The sequence below is a fragment of the Giraffa tippelskirchi genome, chromosome 3 (genome assembly GCF_054371585.1).
Source record: "Giraffa tippelskirchi isolate mGirTip1 chromosome 3, T2T-mGirTip1v1.2.pri, whole genome shotgun sequence".
Classification (NCBI taxonomy): Eukaryota; Metazoa; Chordata; class Mammalia; order Artiodactyla; family Giraffidae; genus Giraffa; species Giraffa tippelskirchi.
The window spans coordinates 69,502,401-69,526,490 of NC_137277.1; the positions used below are offsets into that span (position 1 = coordinate 69,502,401).

Here is a 24,090-nt window from a genome sequence, read left to right on the forward strand (position 1 = left end):
CTGGCAGCGCTTTCCGCAAGGAAAGCTTCCGCAAGCCGCGCCGCGCGGCGCTGAGGCTGACCACTCGCATCCGGCCGGAGGAGACGCCGCCTTCGCCTCCGCTGCGCTGGTACTGCTTCTGTCCGGCCGCCGAGAGTGGGGCGGCGGGTGAGTGGCCACGAACGGCCGCAGGAGCTGTGCTGCTGCCTGTGCCGTGGGGAGCTGCTGGAAGGCCCTCGGCTTGAGGGGAAAGGTGGACTTTGGTTCCATCTGCGGCGCCCTGTCTGGCGATGCGGGCCAAGTGGCCCCCACGACTTGCTCCCCAAACGCTCATCGTCGCGTCCCGGCCCTGACGGGATGTGCAGCTCCGAGAAGAAAGGGGTGGGGAGTCGGGGCAGTTTGTCGATAGCACAGCGGCTTTTGCTGAGCTTCCACTACCCGGGAGCTCCGGCCGCTGGGGAAGGCTGCCCTTGGCTGTGTAGCGGGCTGCCGCTGGGTTCCCTGCATCCGCGAGGGCAGCGCCGAGAGGGTTCTTTGCTCTGTGAAGTCATTGTTTGCCAGTCCTGAAGTGGCGCGGCAGACTCCCTGGAAAGGTTTTCTGTCCTGGGGTCTTTGCCTTCCGCCTCAGATGTAGATTTTAAGGTCTTTCGAGCATTAAGAAAAAAAAAAATCCTGTCGAAAATGGGAAAAGCACCTTGTGTGGTGGCATGTTCTAAGTACAATTTATAGCGTATAAAAAATATATATTATGTACGGTGGATATTTAGACTGGAAGACATACGTTTAAATTTGAGACTGACTTTCTGTTTTTAGTGTAACCAACTTTCATCGCCGTAAGCCTACAGATTTTTGGAGGGAGAGGGCCATTGTACTCTGGAAATAACTTGTTGGATGGAGTTAGCAGAAATTCCTCTCTCAGTGCTAACTCTGTAATGGAAAGGGTTTGTATATTTTTAACTCAGAGCTATTCCCAATACAGTGTAGCACTGCCCCCCCCCCCAAGAAAGAAAGAAAGGGAAGGGGGAGGAAGGAAGGAGAAAAAAACAGTATTTTAGGGACGGTGACCAGAGTTACAATGTGCAGAAGAAAGACTCCTTGTTTTAACCTAGTTGTATCACAAGATTGAGAGAGAAACCTTATCCTTTGACCATGTAAAATTTCCACCTCTTTATGTTCCTCTCATTTTCAGTGTTCCTAAAGGAGTGATTTGAACTCTGACCACTCTATGGATACATTGTTAGGTGTAAGAGTCTGGCTACTCAGAACAGACTGGTTTAGGTTAACTTTGTTGTGTTTTTTTTTTATATATTAGTTTATTCTGTTGGTAAACTTACTTCCTGAGTTTTCACTTTGCTCTCATGATATAAGAAAATGTAGGTTTTCTCTTTCAGTTTGAGTTTTCCTGCCCATTGTTTCATTTAGTAAAACCAACATGCTTGAAGATAAGCTTTAGGAAAGGAATTATTATTTTCAACAAGAAGCATAAAAATAAGACTTGTCTGTCTCACCTTAGAGTCGGATGTGAAGAACTATTGACCTCCTGGGCATGTGGAAGTAGCATATTTTGGAGGGTCTGTTCTATTTCAGAATGATGAGGGGGAAAAAAAAAGTAATCCCAGTAACACACTTATTTTGTCGTGTCAGAATTAGGAATATTTGGGTTTCCAGTTACATCAGTGTTGATTTCATTTCATTGCTTTTCTACAGCGCAAACATGAATGTTGGCGTTGCCCACAGCGAGGTGAATCCAAATACCCGTGTAATGAACAGCCGTGGTATGTGGCTGACATATGCATTGGGAGTTGGCTTGCTTCACATTGTTTTACTCAGTATTCCCTTCTTCAGTGTTCCTGTTGCTTGGACCTTAACAAATGTTATACATAATCTGGTAAGAATTTCACCTTATACTAAACACTTAAAACCTTAAGGTTTAATGATTTTTCAGAGACTGGGCGAGGAAAAAATGGGGAGTTATTGTTCAATGGGTAATGTTTTGTAAGATGAAAAGTTCTGGAGATGGATGGTTGTAATGGTTGCATAACATTGTGAATGTACTTACTACTGTAGAACTGTACACTTAAAAATGGGTAAGATGGTCTATGTTTATGTTATGTGTATTTATACAACTTTTTAAGAAGCTTAAAGTTTTATATTAAAAGAAAAACACATGACTCAGTTTTTAAACAATTTGAGTTATATAAAATTTACCCATTTAATGTGTATGCTTCAGTGATTTTTTTGTATCTATGACAGTTTTGAAGAATTCTTATCTGGAATAAGATTATATTTTTCTATCACTTTATATTTAAACATTAGATCCTTTTTATAAGTAAGACCTTTTTTTTTCCCCTCCTGTTGGTTTTATAGAATTTGGGGGAAAAAAAGTCATTTTAGCAAAAATTACAAGATGCTTTAACTCAGACTACTATAACATTGATTAACCAGAATGCATCAGAAGTAATTATGTTTTTTGGTTAACTAGAATCTTATGAACATCTTCGGTTTAAATCTTTGTTAAGTCTTTCTAAATTGTATAAATATACTTTTCTGTTTCAATATAGAAATTTTGAGTTTAATCTGTCTTAAATGATTCAAAAACTTATGGTGCCTGAGCTTCTTCCTGTTAACTATTGCTCTTTTGTATTATATGACAGCTCTACAAAGTACCAGCGGTTAGACTGAATACTGACAATATTAGGCAGCTCTGGAATGCCTATTTAAAAAAAAAAACCTGATGGTGACTTTTCTTGTCTTTAACAAACTATTAAAGTAGAATGAAAGGGGAGAAATCTAGTTATTTGAGACTTTTAATTGAATCCAGATTAACTCTGTATTTGTTTAAAGATACACCCAAAATGAGAAACTTAGAACTTTAAAACAGAAAAGTGTAGGAGAAATAGTTTTTAATTAGTATGATTTATTTTAAATCTTCTGGAAAGTATATGAAGTTGGCTGTGCATGCTCATTCATGTCCAGTTCTTGTGACTTGGTGGTCTGTAGCCTACCAGGCTCCTCTGTCCATGGGATTTTCCAGGCAAGAACACTGAAGTGGGTTGCCATTTCCTCCTCAAGGGGATCGTCCTGATCCAGGGATCGAACCTGCATCTCCTGCATTGGCAGGCGGATTCTTTACCACTGAGCCACCGGGGAAGCCTTGAAGTTGACTGGAGAAGGACAAAGATGTTGTGGTAGAAATAAATGAATGTCCAATTAGTTTATTTTATATGATAGACTTTGAAAGGAACGTTTAACACTATTTTTAAATAGTGATCTGTGAAATATTTGACACTAGTCATATCCCTTTTATTGGAATTCTTTTCCTTTGGCTTCCATGAGACTGCTTTTTCCTGGATATATTTTGGATCTTTCCTTTACTACTTCCTCTTGCAGTCTTCTCTTTTCCTCTCAAGTATTGCTGTTACCACGGTTTTCTTCATCCCTTTTTATGATACACTTCCTGCTGCTGCTGCTGCAAAATCACTTCAGTCGTGTCCGACTCTGTGCGACCCCATAGATGGCAGCCCACCAGGCTCCCCCATCCCTGGGATTCTCCAGGCAAGAATACTGGAGTGGGTTGCCATTTCTATCTCCAATGCGTGAAAGTGAAGTCTCTCAGTCGTTTCTGACTCTTAGCGACCCCATGGTCTGCAGCCTACCAGGCTCCTCTGTCCATGGGAGTTTCCAGGCAAGAGTACTGGAGTGGGGTGCCATTGCCTTCTCCGGATATACTTCCTAGGTTACTTCATCTATCTGTATTTTCAGTTTCTACCTGTTAAATGATGATGACCATGTTAATACTGCCAGATCACCTTGCACCTTAAAACCAAACAAGTACAAATTACACTCACTCCTGATATATTCCTTGCCACCCACCACAATCTGTTCCTGGACTTTGTTCCTAATCTAAAGGCACCACTATCTGTATAGCAAGCCAAGCCACATAGCTGAATGTCAAAGGTAAAGTAATTAATATAATGTATCATCCAAACCAAGACTGTTTTGAGGGTAAAAGAGAGCTCTAGTAATGACAACCTTAAAAGAATAAGTATAAATCAGGACTACCCATGTGAACTAGTACATATGGTCACACTAGTCTTAGGGTAACTTTTTTTTCTTTATATTCCACGGCCATTTAGTCAAAGCCCTGTCCTGTTTTACTGTCTTCAGCTTGATCCTTACTGACATTGCTATAATTCAAGCCCTTTTTCCCACTCAGGTAGATTACTCCTACTTGGTCTCCTTGATGCTCCTCTACTCTACTTTCCTTCATTCAAGTTTGGCAGAGTGATATTTTTAAAATTCATGTTTGTTCAAGTCACACACTCTTAAGTCTTTCAATGATTCTGTTGCATTCATAGTAAAATGCCAAGTTCTTTGTGTGACATACAAAACTAGTTGAAAATAGTACAGAGGCAAGAAAGAGACCCAATCTTAACACATCTCCAAACACAACTATGATCTCACAATAATGAAAATCATCTCTCATCTTTCAGCTTTGACTTAGGCTCTTCTTCCACTATTTTAATACCCCTCCCTCCTTCCTGCTCTGCCTGGCTGATTCCTGCTTGTCCAGGCAAACTTCTCAAGTATCACCTTTTCTAGGAAGCTACAAAATTCCCATGCTGCATTCTTTTTTCATGTGTTTATCATACTTTTATAATTAGCAATTTATCTCTTTTCTGTTTTTTAACTTCTATATCTCTAAAGACCTATTTAAATGTTGCTGAATAAATTATGTCTGTTCTTACATAATTTTCCCTTCTCCAATGGCACATGTATTCAATGAACTTTAGAAGTCATCTGCCCACTTCATGTTTTCAAGTTGGTTGACTGAGTATATGGCCATGGACAAAGTACGAATAATGGAGAACATATAGGGAAGTAAACTTCCGACTTCTTAGTCCTCCATACTAAAAACCTGACTAACCAGCCATAAACGTAGCAATTACATGATGCCAAATGTAAATTTCTTTTGATGTTAACCTACATTAAACCAATTAAAAGTGTGAAATATGTACTGCACGCTTTTTAATATAGAAAAATAGACCGAATTGTTATCCATGGTTAGAAAAAACATGGCCTCTGTCTTTATAAACTATATACTAGAAACCTACAGCAGTTGTCTTTACTCAGAGCTACAGTTCACTCTTAGAAGTTTTAATACTTCACAAAGTTCTTATCCTGGCTTTTAAAATGAAAGAAAACTCTCTTCGAGTCAGTAAATATTTGTTAAGGGCTAATCATGAGCTACATACTTATTTCCCTAATTCTTTTAATGTGAGTATAAATCATCACTAAAATGTTATAGAAAAATTTAATAAAAATAATGGAGTAGAAGATAAATGGTTAGATAAGATTTTTTTCATTAAAAAGAACACAAAAAATAAACTGTTTGAATATTATCTTCTAGACCCTGGTGAATGCATGTGGTTTGAAGGACATAATGAGAATTATTTTTTCTCTTCAATAACTTCTAATACATACATGGTCTAAAGCAGAGATTCTTAACTTTTGGGGGGTCACATTCTCCTGAGAATTTGGAAGGATAGAATTTCTGTTCCATACTCTCTTTTAAAACCAATGTGAAAATGATTTCCTTGTGCTTACAGAATGAACATTCCTTGGTTTAATGTCATCTTGGCTTAATATCTAACAGTTGCTTTGCATGAGTCCCTGTTTCTGAGGTATTCAGGCTAATGGGAAAACAAACATTATATAAATAATTACAATGTATTGTGCTATAATAAAACTATTTTTAATAAAATTCTATATATGCACATAGGGAAGAGGTTAATTAATGCTAATGTGAAGGGCTTCACTAAGGAATTATCATTCATCTGAACCTTCAAGAATAAGGTAGTTGACAAGGTACCATCAAGGCTTTTGCTTTGCATTTCCTGTATTTCATTATACTTTTGACAGAAATTACTGTCCTACATTGTAGTTGTTTATGCATCTCTTTTTTTTTCCTTACCATCTCAGAAGGTTGAACTTTCTCAAGGGGTGGAATGTGTCTTGTTCAATTCATATATGTATACAGGTCCTGTGTTCTATACATATTAGCCACTTATTAAACATTTGTAGATTTACATCCAGTTGAACATAAATCCATGCTCTGCTGCTTATGTGTTATTGCAGGTAAACAACTTTTAAACTGCCTAATGGAATAACTAGGAAGTAGGTAGACTAAGCTTTAAAGAAGGGCTGTCTTAACCTATTAATAATAATGTAAAATTTCAAATCACTAAGTTTTCTATTTTTTCCATATATTTATTAAAAGTTGAAGTTAAAAAAAAATGATATCACATCATGACTTTATTGGGTAAAACTGTTCCACAATAATATTTATGCTTTATTCTGTTACCAGTGCCTTAGATGGTAATCCTGTTACCTATAAATCTATCTCCAGGAAACCAAATCTAGTATACATTGTTGTTTTACCTAATTAACCACAAAATTAGATACTTAAAAGTATCACTGGCCAGAATGGCTTTTAGTAATTTTTTTTACTTTGATTTTTAAAAACTACTCTCTAAAAACACACTATTGAGTTACAGTGGTGATTTTAAAAGCAGATTGTGTTGAACATTATACATAGTACATCAAACCATCTTTGTTCAAACCATCTTGAAAAAGAACTATTGAGACAAAGACTAATGTTAAATATTTTCAAAACAAGTTTCCCCGATACAGTTTGTTTATTATTATATTTGCCAATTTATATATTTTTATCATTATATAAGTATCATCAGACTTACTAATATAACACTCTAAACTTGCCTACACACTGGTGAAAAGGTAATCCTACTTCCTAATAGGAAATGTATTAGAAAATCTAAATGTAATGGTGCAAAGCTACCCTAATGGTACGTCTCATTTATTTTCAGTTTAATAAGAGATGAAAACAGGTTACTTTTGGTTGACTTTATAGTGGTTTTTACCAAATAACATTTCCATATAAGCCCACCGAAGTTTAGTTTTACTATGAAGAAACTGGCCACAGTCTTTCACAATAATATGAAATCTTAAAACTTGAGCTGTTAAGTTTATCGTGCAGTCTGACACAGTCTGGAACTATCTTAATGCTTAATGACAAATACTCATTTTGTATTTGATATTAACTATATACCCCCTTGCTTGTCTTTCAGGGGATGTATGTATTTTTGCATGCAGTAAAAGGAACACCTTTTGAAACTCCCGACCAGGGTAAAGCAAGGCTCCTAACTCATTGGGAACAACTGGACTATGGAGTACAGTTTACGTCTTCACGGAAGTTTTTCACAATTTCTCCAATAATTCTGTAAGTGGTAGAAATTTTCAGGTATGAGGAAGTCTGGATGAGATGAAGCCGTTCTTTTATTAGATTAAATTTGAAATAGAAACAGATTATTTTGTTGAAAACATCTATCAATAAATTGTTACTTCATAGAGAATATAAAATATAGGCAAAACTTTTAACAAACTGATGAAACCAGTTTTCACTTCAGTCAAACATATACGGAGACAACATTACATGTTCCTCACTATGCCAAGACATTCTAGAATATACAAGTCAAATATATTGTAGTTCATTTTCTTAAGCTTCTTGCAAGAAAACTAAACACATAGTCTTGTTCTATTGTCCACTATCAGATTAATCTCCCTCAACAAAGATTTGGATGATTTCAGATGAATTTCATTGACCACCTGCTGCATTTGAATGCTCAAACTCCTTGGGAGAGACAGTATGGTTTGGAGAAAACAGAAGTTAGGCTTTCATTGTAGGATAGACCTGGGTTGAATCATGTAGCTGTCACTCAGCCTGCTTGGTTTGCTCATAAATAAAATTCTAACCAACGGTACCTAACTCAATCTGATGATGTAAAAAATAAATGAGATGATATCTATCTGTAAAGCATCTAACCTTATATCTGGTATCTGATCTCCTCCTAATATCTGATATTCAGGATCCTCCACAAAATGGTTCCTACTTTATTTTTCCTTTATGTGAATATTTTATCTTAGCCCAACTCCCACCTAGCCACACTCTTCTAAGCAGCATTTCTTAAATATGTTATGTATAATCCTATTTCTCTGCCTTAGTTCAAGTCATTTTTTCCACCTGAAATGCTTTCTCCTTCCTTAATTTATCTGTCTTGTTTTTCTTTCAAGATTTAAGTTGTGACCATCTCAGTGAGGTCTTTTCCTTAGCAACCAACCTTCAGTGAAATGCTCTGCTTTGAACTTCCATAGTAGTAGTTATAGATCCCTTATTTATGCCACTTTATATTATTTCTACTATTTTTTTTATTTCTGCAAAGAATTTATAAATGCATAGAGTGCTTTGAATTCTACACTCAGCTGCTTGCATACAATAGATATTTCACATATATCCCAATCACTCACCCAATCACAAAGAATGTATATAATTACATATCCATTATAGAATCAGTGTGGTCTACAGTAACTGGAAAGACTTCTTAGAGGCGTTGTTGTTGGTCAGTTGCCAAGTCACATCCAACTCTTCACAACCCCATGACTGCAGCACACCAGGCTTCCCTGTCCCTCACCATCTCCCGGAGTTTCCTCAAACTCATGTCTGTTGAGTTGAGGCATTAGAATCCCTTAAAATGGAACTTAAGGTAGGTTAGGTGTTACATTGATTTTTAAGATAGGGAAGGCATTTTCAAAGGAAAAGAATGAAGTAATCATAAAGTGGTAGATTTCTTTTTCCTTATGTAGATTTCGTTCCACATAAGAGGAAATTTTTTAAGTTTTTAATTATTTTAACCTGACATAATATCAAAAGAAAAATATGTATGATCTAACAATGATTACTGCAATAACAAGAATAATGGCTATTCAGAGAGCCCTAAATTTGTATTTTAGCTCTACTACCCTCTAGCTATCTGACTTTCAGCCATATTCTTGAAAGTCTCAGTATCCTCATCTATAACATGTTGAAGATTGCATTATAGTACGGTTGACCCTTGAATAATGTGGGGCTTATGTGTGCCTAGCTTCTGTATAGTTAAAAATCTTGAGTATAACTAGTCAGCCTTCTGTATCAAGTACAGTACAATGCTTTATTCTTTACAGTCTTTACATCCTATTTATATTAGGATACTCTTTTGGTGGCTTCTTGATGTATCTTCATTCTGATGTACCCTTGGGTCAAACTTCGGCATTCTTAATTGATGATTTATGGTTTTAAAGGTGGCTTAGGCTTCTTAAAACAAATTCTCAGATATTGGATATCCTGAATATATACACACAGATGTTCAGTTATAGAAAATCAGCTGGAATCTTACAATAATGTCTTTCAAGTTGCCAATTATGCTGGTTATATACCTGTTCAACTACAGTATGGAAAAAAGAACGTCAAAAGAGCAATCAAGTATTTGTTTGCTTTCGAAGATGCTATTACAAATCGTACTAATGCACTAACATCCTGTTTTTCACAACTTTACAGCAGTGGCTTTTAATCTTCTGGTGGGTCACAATAAACCATTTGAGAATATGATGTATGCTTTGAATCTGGATCTTCTCTTTAGATATATATACATTAATACAAAACTATACCTAAAGTTTCAAGAAGCATACGAACCCTAGTTTGAAAGCCTTCTGCTTTAAAGGATGCTAAGTAGTAATTGTCTTCCATTAAATACATTTTACACAATTGCAAAAATGCAAAATGTGCATATATGCCTCTATTCAACCAGTGTTTCAGTCTCAATTAAAATTAATTTAGGCACCCAAACTAAAATGTTTGCTCTTGTTCTAGTGCTCAAAAAAATTGGTTCTACTTTTAGGTATTTATGTTTCAATGACCTTTTTCCCACCTTTAAATATTTAAAGATTTCTAAGCAATTTCACTTTCAGATATTTTTTTATATATATATATTCTTAACTTTTGTTTCTACAGATATTTTCTGGCAAGTTTCTATACGAAGTATGATACAACTCACTTCATCCTAAACACAGCTTCTCTCCTGAGTGTGCTAATTCCCAAAATGCCACAGCTACATGGTGTTCGGATCTTTGGAATTAATAAGTATTGAAATGTTTTGAAATGGAACAAAAAGTTTTATAGCTACTGAGTTTTCTGTAAGGAAGGAGTGGTTAGTAAACTGCATAATGTGAAATGAGAGGTATCTACATTGGAAGGCCAGTTGCTAGTTCTTCATAGGCTGTTTTGAAGTGAAGATTCTTACAGGAAGATGCCTCTGTTTAATGCATCTGGTATCTTTCTGAAGAGAGGCTTTATGGGCAGGCTGGGCAGGCCCAGCTTATAAGTTAGATGGCTGTAAAGTAAGGGTGTAGTAGATAAATCCAAGGAAATAGAGATTTATAAGAAAGTAAGTCTGGCTTAGCTTATAATGAAAGGGCATTATGTTCGGAGAAGAAAATTTTCAATCATTCAGTCATGGTCAGTTTAAGCCGACTTACATGTAAACCAGAATCATCTCTTTACAAGTTTATTATAAATTGTTTTTACTACCATACATATTCCTCTTGTGTTATATGAGAGGATATATATATCTTTTGTTTTATACAAACCAGTTCCTACCCTATGAACTTTTTTGGTTTTGCAGGCTCAACATTGTTTGATAAATGAGTTTATTTTTACATTTATTACTGAGTTCATGAAAGTCCACTTTCATGACTGATTGATGATAGAAGATAGTCAGGCATCTTAGAAGCAGCCTCTGAGCTGGCCTTCTAATTTTGGAACAGAGTGGGTTTTGCTGCCTTTCCAGATACAAGGCTGCTAAGCCAATTAAGAAAATAATTTATTTTTCATAATTAAAGTATATGGTAACTTAAAGTCTCTGCTTATTTGGTGGAGCAATTTAATTGTTGCCGTCTGCCATTCTTAAGTAAAGAAAATTAAAATGTGCAACTACCTAGCCAACCTGTGATCTGGCAGAAACTGCTTCTCTAGTAATAGTATCAAAGTAAATAATGGAGTCTTCTTGTAGCAGGTCTGCAGTAAAAGATAACATCATCTATTCTTAGTCCTCCTGCTCTCAATCCCCATCACTTACCCATTTGTATTTTACCTTTCAATATGTGAGTCTTAGTATAGATAACTCAAAATAGTTATTTGGAAATAACTATTTCCAAAGCAGCAACCATATTGAATTTTTGTCACATAGAGACGCTTTCTATAGTTGCTAACATTAATTCCAAGAAATAACTACATACTACTTTGAGAAGTAAACATGTCAAAAAAAAAGTTCCGATATGGAATGAAACTGAAAAACCTAGTAACATTTGTAAGCAAGATTGAGTGAAAAGAAGTATAAAACCAACTTAAAAGTCAGTTTGTTTCAAACTGACTCTTAGGGGTAATGATCATTGTTTTGTATTTTAAAAGTGTTGAGTTAAGAAATCAATTGTATGATAATGCCTTTGTATGTTTGTATTTTTAAATAACCAGTAATCTATGCTTTAATAAAATTTTTCTTTGGTGTAAGGTTATTACAAAAGCTTTCTAAATTCAGTTATTAAGTTATGCTTAAATTTTTTGAGTTTTAAGCAACTGAATTTGTAAAATTGAAAGTGAAAGTGTTAGTGGCTCAGTGGTCTCTGACTTTTTGCAACCCTGTGGACTATAGCCCGTCAGGTTCCTCTGTCCATGGAATTCTCCAGGCAAGAATACTAGAGTGGGTAGCCATTGCCTTCTCCAGGGGATCTTCCTAACCCAGGGATCGAACCTGGGTGTCCCACATGGCAGGCAGATTTTTTACCATCTGAGCCACCAGAGAAGCCCTTGTAAAATTAAGGCAGCTAAAAAGTATTCTTTCATTTTTCTTCATTTTAAAGTTTATCTCAACAGGCTTAAATTTTTTTCCACAGACTTCAGAGACAGAAATCTGCCTCTAATACAGGCCTTCTGCTATTTCCTCTACTTTCTCCCTTCAGTGTGTTAAAAGATATTTATTCAATAGATATTTGAAGGCCCACTCCATTGTAGGAATTATTTTAGGTATTGTGGATACAGTTTGTAGCAAGACAAACCAGGTCCTTTCCCCTATGTGCTTACATTCAAGTTGGAGAACAGATGAGTAAACAAATACATATTATTTTACATAGTGATAAATGCCATGGGGGGAAAAATAAACCAGTAAAAGGCAGGGGAGCCTGCCTCAGAAAAGTCTTCCATAAAGATCCTAACTAATGTGACACTTACACAGAGACTTTCCTGATGTAAAGGAGCAAGCAATACAAAGATCTGGGGAAAGAGGCTTTCCAGTACTGGTGATGGCAGGTACTAAGGCTCTGGAGCAGGAAGGAGGTGGTATGTTTGAAGGACAGTCACTGTGCCTGGAAAGGAGTAATAAGCAACAAGGATAAGAATAGTAGCAAATGAGTTCAGAGAAGTAGGTAAGGGTCGACCAAGGTAAAGAGCAAATTTTATTCTAAGCCTGACAAAGCCATGAGAGAGTTTTGCACAGGAGAGTAAAGGGATCTGGGGTTTTTGTGGTGGTTTGCATGTGTGTGTGTGTTAAGGTCACTGGCTAAATATTGGAAATAAACTTTAAGGGAATGGGAAGCAGGAAGAACAGTTGGGAAGCTACTACAGGCAAGAGGTAGCTCAGACTAGGGAATTAGCTGATGCAGTGGTGAGAAGTGGTAAAATATGGGATACACTTAGCAAGTACAATTCACAAAACACTGATACATTGAAAGTAAGTAGGGGGAAGGGAACTAAAATAACTCATAGTTTTCAGCCTTAACAGCTAGGTGAGTGGTTGAATGGTAGATATGAAAACTGTTCCTAATTTCACAAATTTGTACAGTTTAGTGTAAAATACAACTTTTTTAAACAAAATCTATAATGACTATTATTTGGAATAAAATCAATTGCTATGCTATCTATAATTGCTCCTAATTTCAAGTCAGGACACATAATACCAATTTCTAAATAGGTCTGAGTTCAGAAATGCTACTAATTTTAGCATGCATTGGTGACTCGTTACTGCATCAGTTATTACTTTGGAGTTCCAATGGTGGTTTTTTATTTCCTCATTCCTTCTACATGTATTTACTGGAATTCTTTGGCAAGGAAGATTTTTCCCTTCTCTCCCATTTATTTATCCAGTCATTTATATTATGAGCTCATGGATGTTTTATTCTTTGTTTATAATCCATTATAACACTATTAATTTGTTGCTCAAATTGTCCTCCAGCTTTGACCAATGGGAGTTCCCAGAACTTCCAAAGTTAACCCCTGTATTCTTTTCACTTGCCCCATCTTTCATTTTTGTTTTTAAGCATAGAATGATATTTGTTAGGTTTATGTCACTATTGTGTGTTCAACCAGAAAGATCTTCAGGGGAGTAGCTCTCTGCTTAACTAATATCTGTGTGAATTGGCCTTACAAAACTATATGATGCCAAGAGTTGGAAAAGACCTTAGAGGCTATGTAAACAACCCCACCCTTTACCTTCAATTTTCATTGACCACCACGCCTCTGTTCAGTCCTGTGTTAGCACTAATAACGGAGGACTTACAAAAATACAAGGCTGCATTTTTGTAATGGAATTTATAACCTGTTTTACATTTAGCCAAAATTTAATGCTTATTCTACATAACTTTTCAGCTATTTAACTTTTAAACTATTATCAACAGCACCGAATAAGTACTACCAGAGCTCTCATCACTTTCCATTATGATACGGTTTCAAATTTCTCCTACTGTCCTGATAATTCTGCTCTAAGTTGCAGTTTATTATATATCACACTAAGGTAACTACAGATGTGATGTCACTCCAACAGTACCACTTCCCTTGTTCTGGATACTTTTTACTTTTAATGAAGCATATTATTTTAGCTGTTTTGAGAGCCACATATCACTGATTCACTTTATGGTCACTAAAATCTCCAGTCCCAACATGCAATGCTGTTCAGTGATGGTTTTCCCTTCATGTACTTAATGGATTTATTATCTATATTCCTGTAGATCCCCATGTTGTTGGATTTTAACCTGTTGATTCATCTTGTCTAGCTGATGTTGAATCTTCTCATGCAATATATTTCTCTTATGTCTCCTATATTAATCTGTGCGTGCGCACGCTCAGTTGTGTCCTACTCTTTGCAGCCCCGTGGACTGTAGCCTGACAGGCTCCTCTGCCCATGGCATTTCCCAAGCAAGAATACTGGAATGGGTTGCCATTTCCTCCTCCAGGGAATCTTCCTGACCCAGGGATTAAACCTGCGTCTCCTGCATTGGCAGGCAGGTCTGTACCACTGAACCACTAGGGAAGCCCCATATTAATATATATCACTAGTAAATATGACTCCAAAATACCCTCATGCAAAAGACAAATGCAGCAACCCAGTATAGACCAATGCAGTTTAATATTCTTTCTAACAGGACAGAAAAGTGTAATTCCCAAAACAGTTACATGGATATTACATATTGATGTTGGAAGTGTAAACAAGTTCGTACTGGGAAGATAGGTCTAGGTTAAAAAACACCAAAAAGTAATTTTTGAATAGCACTGGGCCGATAAGTAAGGTAGGTAAGAGAATAGCAAAGATAAACACCTTCATTTTGCTTGATGTCAAAAAGTAGTGAGATGTCTCAAATTTTTATTTTACTCTTTAATTTTAGTTCCAGTTAAAAATGATTCAGCAGATAGTTTGTTATGGGGAGTTTAAAAGTTTTTGTTTAGGGCTTCCCTGATGACTCATTGGTATGTAGAAGACACAGGTTCGATCCTTGATCTGGTAAGATCCTGCATGCAACAGAGCAACTAAACTTTTGCTCCACAACAAGAGAAGCCATCACAAGAAGTCTGTGCACAACTAGAAAAAAGCCTGTGCAGCAACGGAGACCAGCACAGCCAAAAATAAATAATTTTTTAAAGTTTTTGTTTAGCTACAAGTGAATGAATACATAAGAATTATAAACATCAAACTTAGAATACTAAATATTTGGGTATACAGTACACAGCTCAATTGAAGGGTGACACTTTAGCTCTTAAATTGGGTGTTCGGTTCACAGAAGTTGATTATATTATTTTTGACACTTTTCATAATTTAAATATTTCATAATTTAAATAATAATATATGTGGATTTTATGTTCAGAATAGTATATTCTATGTTTTGACTCATTCAAGCCTTTAATAAAACAACTAATGCTTATGAAAGTGACTAAACTTGTAGTTCCAAAGATCTGTGTAATCTCAAGTTAGCACGTAAGCTAGTTTTATTACTGTGACCTTTAACTAAATAATTACATGAGTAAAAATAATTCTCAAATTCAAGAATTGAAAGAAACAACATCATTAATGCTTAGAATGAACTCTTTAAAATATGAAAGGAATTTTACAATATATAAATCTTCTGAATTTCCAATTATGTTGTTGTTTAGTCCCTTAGTCTTGTCCAACTCTTTTTGACCGCATGAACTGCAGCACTCCAGGCTTCCCTGTCCTTCACTTATCTCCAGAGTTTGGTCAAACTCATGTCCATTGAGTTGGTGATGACATCCAACCATCTTATCCTCTGCCACTCCCTTCTCTTGCCCTCAGTCTTTCCCAACATTGTGGTCTTTTCCAGTGAGTTGGTACTTCACATCAGGTAGTTACTGATTTTTTGACACTTTTTTATTACAGATTTTGCAAAATGTTATTTTGACCATATTATAAAGAAGATAAGCATGCATCATTTTATTCATTTTACAGTTTTCTAAATGAGAACAGAAGAGCCAGATGATTCATTGGCTATTGCCCAGGAAAATACCAGTATACCAGCTACTACATGAAAACCTGATACAGTGATCCTACTTTGAAACGTGTCCCTCCTTTGAGTTACCAAACCCATGCTTCTACCATGGCACTTATGGTCCCAGGGAGTTCAGGGGAGCAACAGAGATTCACCCTCTCCATCTACTGCCAAAAAACAGACTCCACACACTTGAAAAATAAGATCATCTGAGTATGTTAGTTTCTCAAAAAGTTAAACAGAATTACCATATGATCCAGCAATTCCACTTCAGGGTATATACTCCAAAGAAGTGAAAGCAGAGATGTGAAAAGATACTTGTACAACTCATGTTTATAGGAGCACTATTCACAGTAGTCACAACATGTAGGTACCTGAAGTGTCTGTCCATTGAACAGATGACTGCGTAAACAAGATATGGTTTATATACACAATGGAATATTATTGAGCTTTAAAAGAAAATTCTGACATATGCTACAACACTGGATGAACTTTGACATTAATGCTAAGTAAAATAAGCCAGTTACAAAAGGACAAGTACTGTGTGACTTATATGGGGTACCTAGTGTAGTCAGTCATAAAGAGAAAGAATGGTGGTTGCCAGGGGATGGGAAGAAAGAGAAATGAGGAATTCGTGTTTAATGGATAGTTTCAGCGGGGGAAGATGGAAGAGTTTTGGAGATGGATGGTAGCAATGGTTGCACAATGCGAATGTATTTACTGCCACTGAACTGTACACCTAAAAATGGTTAAAATGGTGATTTTTCTAACATTTTAACATGATCTTTTAAAAAAACAGTAAATTTGTGATACAAGCATCATGGTTCAGCAAATGAAATAAAATATGTTCCAAAGATGAGACCTGCCTGATGGATGGTATTACCGTTAATTAAAGAAGGTAAAGTGAAAGTGTTAGTTGCTCAGTTGTGTCTGACTCTTTGCTACAGACCTCATAAACTGTAGCCTGCCAGGCTCCTCTGTCCATGGGTTTCTCCAGGCAAGAATACTGGAGTGGGTAGCCATGCCCTTCTCCAGGGAATCTTCTGAACCCAGAGATGGAACCTGTGTCTCTTATGCCTCTGGTCTGAGCCACCAGGGAAGCTGTGATGAAAGAATGTTCCACATCAAAAAAGATATTTGTTAGCAAGGAAACTTAAAAAAAGAGAAAGGCAAATGACTTTTTTTTTTTTTTAGCACAATCCAACCTATGAAGGCAATGCCAAAGAATGCTCAAACTACCACACAATTGCACTCATCTCACACGCTAGGAAAGTAATGCTCAAAATTCTCCAAGCCAGGCTTCAGCAATACATGAACTGTGAACTTCCAGATGTTCAAGCTAGTTTTAGAAAAGGCAGAGGAACCAGAGATCAAATTGCCCACATCCAATGGATCATCGAAAAAGCAAGTGAGTACCAGAAAAACATCTATTTCTGCTGTATTGACTATGCCAGAGCCTTTGACTGTGTGGATCACAATAAACTGTGGAAAATTCTGAAAGAGTTGGGAATACCAGACCACCTTGACCTGCCTCTTGAGAAATCTGTGTGCAGGTCAGGAAGCAACAGAACTGAACATGGAACAACAGACTGGTTCCAATTAGGAAAAGGAGTACATCAAGGCTGTATATTGTCACCCTGCTTATTTAACTTATATGCAGAGTACATTATGAGAAACGCTGGGCTGGAAGAAGCACAAGCTGGAATCAAGATTGCCGGGAGAAGTATCAATAACCTCAGATATGCAGATGACACCACCCTTATGGCAGAAAGTGACGAAGAACTAAAGAGCCTCTTGATGAAAGTGAAAGTGGAGAGTGAAAAAGTTGGCTTAAAGCTTAACATTGAGAAAACTAAGATCATGGCATCTGGTCCCATCACTTCATGGCAGATAGATGGGGAAACAGTGGCTGACTTTATTTTTCTGGGCTCCAAAATCACTGCAGATGGTGACTGCAGCCATGAAATTAAAAGACGCTTACTCCTTGGAAGGAAAGTTATGACCAACCTAGATAGCATATTAAAAAGCAGAGACATTACTTTGCCAACAAAGGTCTGTCTAGTCAAGGCTATGGTTTTTCCAGTGGTCATGTATGGATGTGAGAGTTGGACTTTGAAGAAAGCTGAGCACCAAAGAATTGATGGTTTTGAACTGTGGTGTTGGAGAAGACTCTTGCGAGTCCCTTGGACTGCAAGGAGATCCAACCAGTCCATCCTAAAGGAGATCAGTCCTGGGTGTTCATTGGAAGGACTGATGTTGAAGCTGAAACTCCAATACTTTGGCCACCTGATGCGAAGAGCTGACTCATTGGAAAAGACCCTGATGCTGGGAAAGACTGAGGGCAGGAGAAGAAGGGGACGACAGAGGATGAGATGGCTGGATGGCATCATCGACTCGATGGACATGGGTTTGGGTGGACTCGGAGTTCGTGATGGACAGAGAGGCCTGGCGTGCTGCAATTCATGGGGTCACAAAGAGTCAGATACGACTGAGCGACTGAACTGAACCTATGAAGAACATAAGACAGATGTGTGACTCAAGTGGAAAGGGGTGCATCAAGCCTGAAATATTAGCCATTAAAAGCACCAAACTCATTTCTATTGCTTCCATTCCATCATGCTGAACAATCTGGTTATAATTTGGATCTGGCTTTCATTATAATATGATCAACACAGAAAAAGTGAGGATCAGCAGGCTCAACTATCCTAGACCCTTCATCATTTCTCTTAATACATTAGTACTATGGTTTTTACATAGCAGTTTATTAGCAAATTGTGTGACTCGGCACTCCAGAGTGCAATCACTTCTAGACCTGATAAACTGATTTCAACCCTAAAAAAGAATCAGATGTTGAAACCCAATAAGCACACTATGGTCCTGCTAAACTGTGGATAAATCTGTGGCAAGCTGTCCCCTTCCCCAAGTGACTCTCCTCTCTTAATGCACATTTTCCATACTGCTGAATTGTAATTGCCTATTATCAGACTCATGGGGCTTCCCTGGTAGCTCAGTGATAAAGAATCTGCCTGCCAATGCAGGAGATGCCGGTTCAATCCCTGGGTCGGAAGATGTGCTAGAGTACGAAATGGCAACCCACTCCAGTATTCTCACCTGGAAAATTCCACGGACAGAGGAGCCTCGCAGGCTACAGTATGGACTGTAGCCATACAGTCCCATGGGGGTCTCAGAGTCGGACACAACTGAGCATGCACACACATTATTAGACTCCAATCCTTGACAACAGAAAATGGATATTTTATCTTTTATCCCTAACAACTAGTAAACTGCCTAGAAAAAGGAAAGAACCCAATAAATATGTGATATGTGAAAATCCAATTTAGTATGACATAATCAGGGAGTATTAAAAGATTCTTCTATACAAAGTTTTCCTCTAAAGTTTACAAGTGGAAAGCTAAGCAATAGCAGAGAACGTGAACATACTTATAATTCCAAACTCTCAATTCATGTTGCAGTTTCAGTGGTTAGGCCATGTTTTCTTGAGAATGCCCATGAGTGTGGCATTCAAACCATATGATGTGATCTGCATGAAAGCCCAGACAAGCCCCAGGGAGCATATGTCTCTTTCCCCCAGTAATGTCTCCAGTATAATAAAGAACATAGAAGAATTATACCTTCACTTGGCAAATATGTAGGACTGGTGTAAGTGCCATTCTTTCTACTACCCATATTCTTCCTGTTGTTGTTGTTCAGTCTCTAAGTCATGTCCATCTCTGCGACCCCGTGGACTGTAGCCTACTAGGCTCCTCTCTCCACGGTATTTTCCAGACAAGAGTGGGTAGCCATTTTCTTCTCCAGGGCATCTTCCCAACCCAGGGATCGAACCTGCATCTCTTGCATCGAGATGAGGAGCCACTGAGCCACCAGGGAAGCCCCAAATTCCTTCCTAATGTCCTTAAGTTCTGCTCTTTCACCTAATGCAGCATTCAGACTCAACAGCAGCCAAGATACTCAGATAAGGAGTGCCCAAATAAGGTATCTATTGATACAACCAAACACAGCAGGGATAACTCTTTGACAACACAGGAGAGCACTGGGATAATGTAATTCAAGTTGCAAGAAAAACAATATGCCACTAGACCATAACTGTGACTTTCCCTACCTCATACCAAGACCTTCACACCAAGAAAGGCGCAAACATATGTGCCAGCCCTGTCCAGCCTTGTATTTATAAAGACCTTGCGGTAAAATCTTAACGCTCCGTAGGGAAGAAGAAAGAATAGATTCGGACAAAGCTATTCAAATGGTAATAAGTTCACTTACGAATAAAAACAAAAAAAGACTGAAGGAAGTTAAAGAATGGGAGTACATACTATGCTGAAGATTGCCTCCAGAGTAAGCAAAGACCATAGTTTTCTCACAGTGGCGTCCAAATTCCAGCCTAAGGCAATTTTTTTTTTCTTTTACTGTAGCGTACGTAGTGTTTAGAACTAAATGCTACGTAGTCGAATCTGTGCTCTCTCTCCGCTGTATCAGTCAGTAGCCGTGTGACCTTGTAGACGTCTTCTTACCTACAAGTCTGGGAGAACTGCTTGAGCGCGCGCAGAGCATCTAGGGAAAAGACAGCCTTTGCAATTGTGTTTACTCTGAGTGACGCCCTCAGGGAAACAGCTGCTGACCCTGGCGACGGAACGCTGGCACCGTGTTGATGACATCACTTCCGGGGTGGCAAGCTCAGGATTTCCTGCGCCTGGGAAAGGGCGTTCAATTGGCTTTTCGCGGAAGGGAGATGAGTACTAGCTACTATCGTTGACGAGTAAGGTGGGTGAGCTAGCTCAGCCCTCTTCTTTCTGTTGCTTTCGTGCGGCCACAATAGCGGTTCCAGTTAGAATCCCTCGCCTTTTTAGAGCAGAGACCAGCGCTGGCCAAGCCCCAAGACAGACCAGGTTCACTTGGGATCCGGCTTAGCTCCAACGAGAAGGGCTTAGCACAAGCTTCCTTGGCTGGATTTAGTGACTATAAATCTAATTTATCATGGCGCGTCTGTTGGGACTGCAGCCTCTGCAGCCGTCCTCTGTGAATAGGTCGCTCATCTCCAATCCCTGGACGTCCCCCTGCTCCTGTGGAACAATAAAAGTTCCAATATTCGCTCTTCCCCCCCGACCCCCATTTTGTCCACTAGTGTGACAGAGAAAGAGTCTACTAAATTTCCAGAAGGTTCTAAAACAAAGTGATTTGGGAGACATGAGACTAGATACTTGGCAGTGTGAAAAAAAGAAAGTGCTTTAATGATGGACAGCTGTTATTGGAGAGAAGAGGATTTGGGGAGATCTCTATTGGTGGCTCAGTGGTAAAGAATCCCTGAGTGGGAAAGATCCTCTGGAGGGGAAAATGGCAACCCACTCCAGTATTTTTATCTGAAAAATTCCATGGACAGAGGAACCTGGCAGTCTACAGCCCATAGGGTCACAAAGAGACACAACTGAGCATACACATTAGTATGATAAACCTGTGGCAAAAGTGGAGATTTAATTCGAAAAATTGTAATTAATAGATAAAATAAGTATTAGGTTATGGTCGTTTTAGTTGAGGTGTTCTTTTAAGATGAGCTTTATGGGAACGCTTGTGTCTAAACTTACAGGCCTGAATCTTACTGTGTATTTAATGTGAACTCTTGTTTTCCAACCACATGATTAAATTTTTCTTTTGAAAGATGTTTCCGGGAAATGGAATGCATTAATTTTCATTAGTTTTGCTTTGCCTTTATTGTTCTGACTTTTTAAAACAACAATTTTTCTTAATTTTGGCTATAAAAAAATAAATAGCACTTTTCAAGGGACTATGTAACTATTGTACTGTAACATTAGCTCTTTAGGAATAATCGTTTGCTAAGAACAGCATACAAGTATTAGTAATACAGAAATTTTATATGTAATTTTATGTCTATATAATGTTCCCCTTAAAGAGTACTATATATATTCATTCATAGTTATTTATATTAACAGTTTCTTACAGCCTTTAAATATTATGCTAACTTTCAACAAATCTTTCCTAAATTTTTATAAAACTATATATTGAAAAATAAACCAAGTTTTCAGGAATTTTGCTTTACTGAATGGGCTAGTGGTAAATGTCAGTTCCAGATAATAATTTGTTTCTTTCTCTTCTAGGAATTACCCATACAGTAAATATGCTAATATTGAATAAGACAGCAGGAGTCTTTTTTAAACCATCAAGAAGGAAAATTTATGAATTTTTAGGAAGTTTTCATTTTCATCCTGGAAAACTATTTCTTCATAAACTAGTATTGGGAATTGAAACCAGTTGTGATGATACAGCAGCTGCTGTAGTGGATGAAACTGGAAATGTTTTGGGAGAGGCAATACATTCCCAAACTGAAGTTCATTTAAAGTGAGTAGGCATTATCTTGGTAGTTTCCACTTTTTTTTGAAAAATAAAATGAAATAAAATCTCAATTTATTACATATAAAAGGTAAATTTTAGGATCTAATTTCTTCTTTTGTGCAAAAGTCTTAATTGATGTAATTGGTCCTGGCTTTTAAGGACCTTCACAGTAACTTCCCGACCTTACCTAATCCTGTTGCCAAAAAGAAACAAACTTCGGTGTTTAACCATGAATTCCCTTCAGCAATGCCATTTCCTTTTGTCCAGCTGTATGTTTCATGGTCTCAACTGAAGTCCTAGGAAAGTACGACCTGACCTACAGCCTGTGTTAATCACTGAAAAAGAAAATCCTATTCACAAATATAAACATATATATATGTCATGTCAATACTTAATAATATACTGTTGTGTTAAAACACAGAATGGTGCCAGGTTTATAACCTCAGCTGTTTCCAGAGGGCCACCAGGCAGATTACATAAATAAGTGGGCTGAGAATAATGTAGAAAACAACTGTAGGAGGTCACTAGTCCACTCCAGCCAGTTGTTGCCATACAGGAATGTAGGCCTTATGTTATTTGATCATAAGAATTTTCAAGAGAATGGAAATCTGGAATGTTATGGTAATATCTCCCAAATTTTAAAAATTAGTAGGTAACTCCAATATACTAAAATATTGTACAGTACAACTATGCCTTCAAGCCATTAATTTCCAACATCTGAGTAGTGAAAAAGGTTGGTGTTCTGAGATCATAAACTTGTATTTGAATCGTGAATTAGCAGTTGGTATTCGCTCTGACTTTGGGAAGTTCCTTATCCTCTTTGAATCTGTTTTATTTTTTTTAATTCATCTTTTAAAATTTATTTTTAATTGGAGGATAATTGCTTTACAATGTTGTATTCTTTTCTGCCATAGAACAACATGAATCAACCATGAGTATACATATGTCCCCTCTCCCTTGACTCTCCCTCCCACCCCTCCTCCATCCCACCCTTCTAGGTTGTCACAGAGCTCCAGGTTGAGCTCCCTGTGTTATATACAGCAACTTCCTACTAGCTATCTGTTTTACACATGGTGATGTATATGTTTCAGTGTTAATCTCTCAATTCGTCTCACTCTCTCCTTCCTCTGCTGTGTCCTCAAGTCTGTTCTCTATGCCTGTGTCTTTATTCCTGCCCTGTAAATAGGTTCATGAGTACCATTTTTCTAGATTCCATATGTATGTGTTTATATAAATATTTGTTTTTCTCTTTCTGACTGTTTAATAGGCTTTAGGTTCATCCACCTCACTAGATCTTAACTCAAATTCATTCCTTTTATGTATGAGTAATATTCCATTGTATATGTATGTGTGTGTGCATGTATACCACAACTTCTTTATCCCTTCATCTGTCTATGAACATCTAGGTTGCTTCTGATTCTGTTTTCACATCTATAAAATAGGAAAGATAATACCTGCCTTATGGGATTGTGGGTTGCATGATAATTATAACAACAGAATATTATAAGTAGAAATAGTATACGTGAAGAGGCAGAGTAGGCCTCTAATGGTTACGTACTGAGAGGGGCTGCCGTGGGCCTTAATAAGGTGCAGTGAAATATTAGCAAGTCCTTGCCTTCAAGAAGCTTAACCTAATCTTTGAGACATGATATATAGACCTACAAGGAAAGTTAGGAGTGCAAGGCAACATAAAGTAAGTATCACAGAAGTAGTACAGACAATAACTTATTACCACACCTCAGTTTCACAGTCCTTTCACTATTTTGGTGTTATGGGACATCTGAACATAGGAATGTTAACTGCACAGAAAAGCCTACCCTGACCACTTTATCTGAATTAGGTACTCCCACCCAGTTTATTCTATATCATCATATCCTGCTTATTTTCTTAGTAGTTCTTTTCATAATTTTTATGTTTACTTATTTACAGTGTTTCCCCCAAATAGAGTCAGCTCCAAGGTGATGGTAGTTCTTTTCATAATTTTTATGTTTACTTATTTACAGTGTTTCCCCCAAATAGAGTCAGCTCCAA

The 24,090-nt window shown here is 37.4% G+C and overlaps 3 protein-coding genes across 10 annotated transcripts in view; 2 read left to right on the forward strand and 1 right to left on the reverse strand.

The window, feature by feature from the left end:
• Window positions 1-20,235, reverse strand: part of PMS1 (PMS1 homolog 1, mismatch repair system component) — a 243,643-nt gene extending 223,408 nt beyond the window's left edge. For 4 of the 5 annotated variants that reach the window (XM_081579345.1, XM_081579346.1, XM_081579344.1 and 1 more), the window contains exon 1: window positions 1-499. In XM_081579345.1, the coding sequence (XP_081435471.1) occupies window positions 1-313 (313 nt within the window). In that variant the 5' untranslated portion in view covers window positions 314-499. Of the gene's footprint in view, window positions 500-20,027 lie in introns of those variants that run through there. The other variant, XM_081579354.1, reaches the window with a different exon arrangement.
• Window positions 67-11,450, forward strand: ORMDL1 (ORMDL sphingolipid biosynthesis regulator 1). Of its 4 annotated transcripts, none has more exons than XM_081579377.1 (5): window positions 67-109; window positions 793-920; window positions 1,687-1,867; window positions 7,128-7,279; window positions 9,884-11,450. In XM_081579377.1, the coding sequence occupies exons 3-5, from the start codon at window positions 1,694-1,696 to the stop codon at window positions 10,017-10,019; spliced, it is 462 nt and encodes a 153-aa protein (XP_081435503.1). In that variant the 5' UTR covers window positions 67-109; window positions 793-920; window positions 1,687-1,693; the 3' UTR covers window positions 10,020-11,450. The 4 variants fall into 4 exon arrangements, with proteins under 4 accessions (XP_081435503.1, XP_081435501.1, XP_081435502.1 ...); XM_081579378.1 differs by lacking the exon at window positions 67-109 and adding an exon at window positions 572-695; XM_081579375.1 differs by lacking the exon at window positions 793-920 and having other exon boundaries at window positions 67-147.
• Window positions 9,995-24,090, forward strand: part of OSGEPL1 (O-sialoglycoprotein endopeptidase like 1) — a 22,473-nt gene continuing 8,377 nt past the window's right edge. The window contains exons 1-7 of the mRNA XM_081579374.1: window positions 9,995-12,348; window positions 14,065-14,203; window positions 15,344-15,552; window positions 15,657-16,062; window positions 16,891-17,104; window positions 20,191-20,475; window positions 21,825-22,065. Coding sequence (XP_081435500.1) covers window positions 21,845-22,065 — 221 coding nt within the window. The 5' untranslated portion in view covers window positions 9,995-12,348; window positions 14,065-14,203; window positions 15,344-15,552; ... (2 more) ...; window positions 20,191-20,475; window positions 21,825-21,844. The remainder of the gene's footprint in view (window positions 12,349-14,064; window positions 14,204-15,343; window positions 15,553-15,656; window positions 16,063-16,890; window positions 17,105-20,190; window positions 20,476-21,824; window positions 22,066-24,090) is intronic.

Excerpts from the sequence above, each read along its gene's own strand:
- ORMDL1 (XM_081579375.1), top strand. The coding sequence starts at position 1,694 with ATGAATGTTGGCGTTGCCCACAGCGAGGTGAATCCAAATACCCGTGTA. Across the intron at positions 1,868-7,127 it reads CAAATGTTATACATAATCTG|GGGATGTATGTATTTTTGCA; the intron begins GTAAGAATTTCA and ends CTTGTCTTTCAG. Across the intron at positions 7,280-9,883 it reads ACAATTTCTCCAATAATTCT|ATATTTTCTGGCAAGTTTCT; the intron begins GTAAGTGGTAGA and ends TTGTTTCTACAG.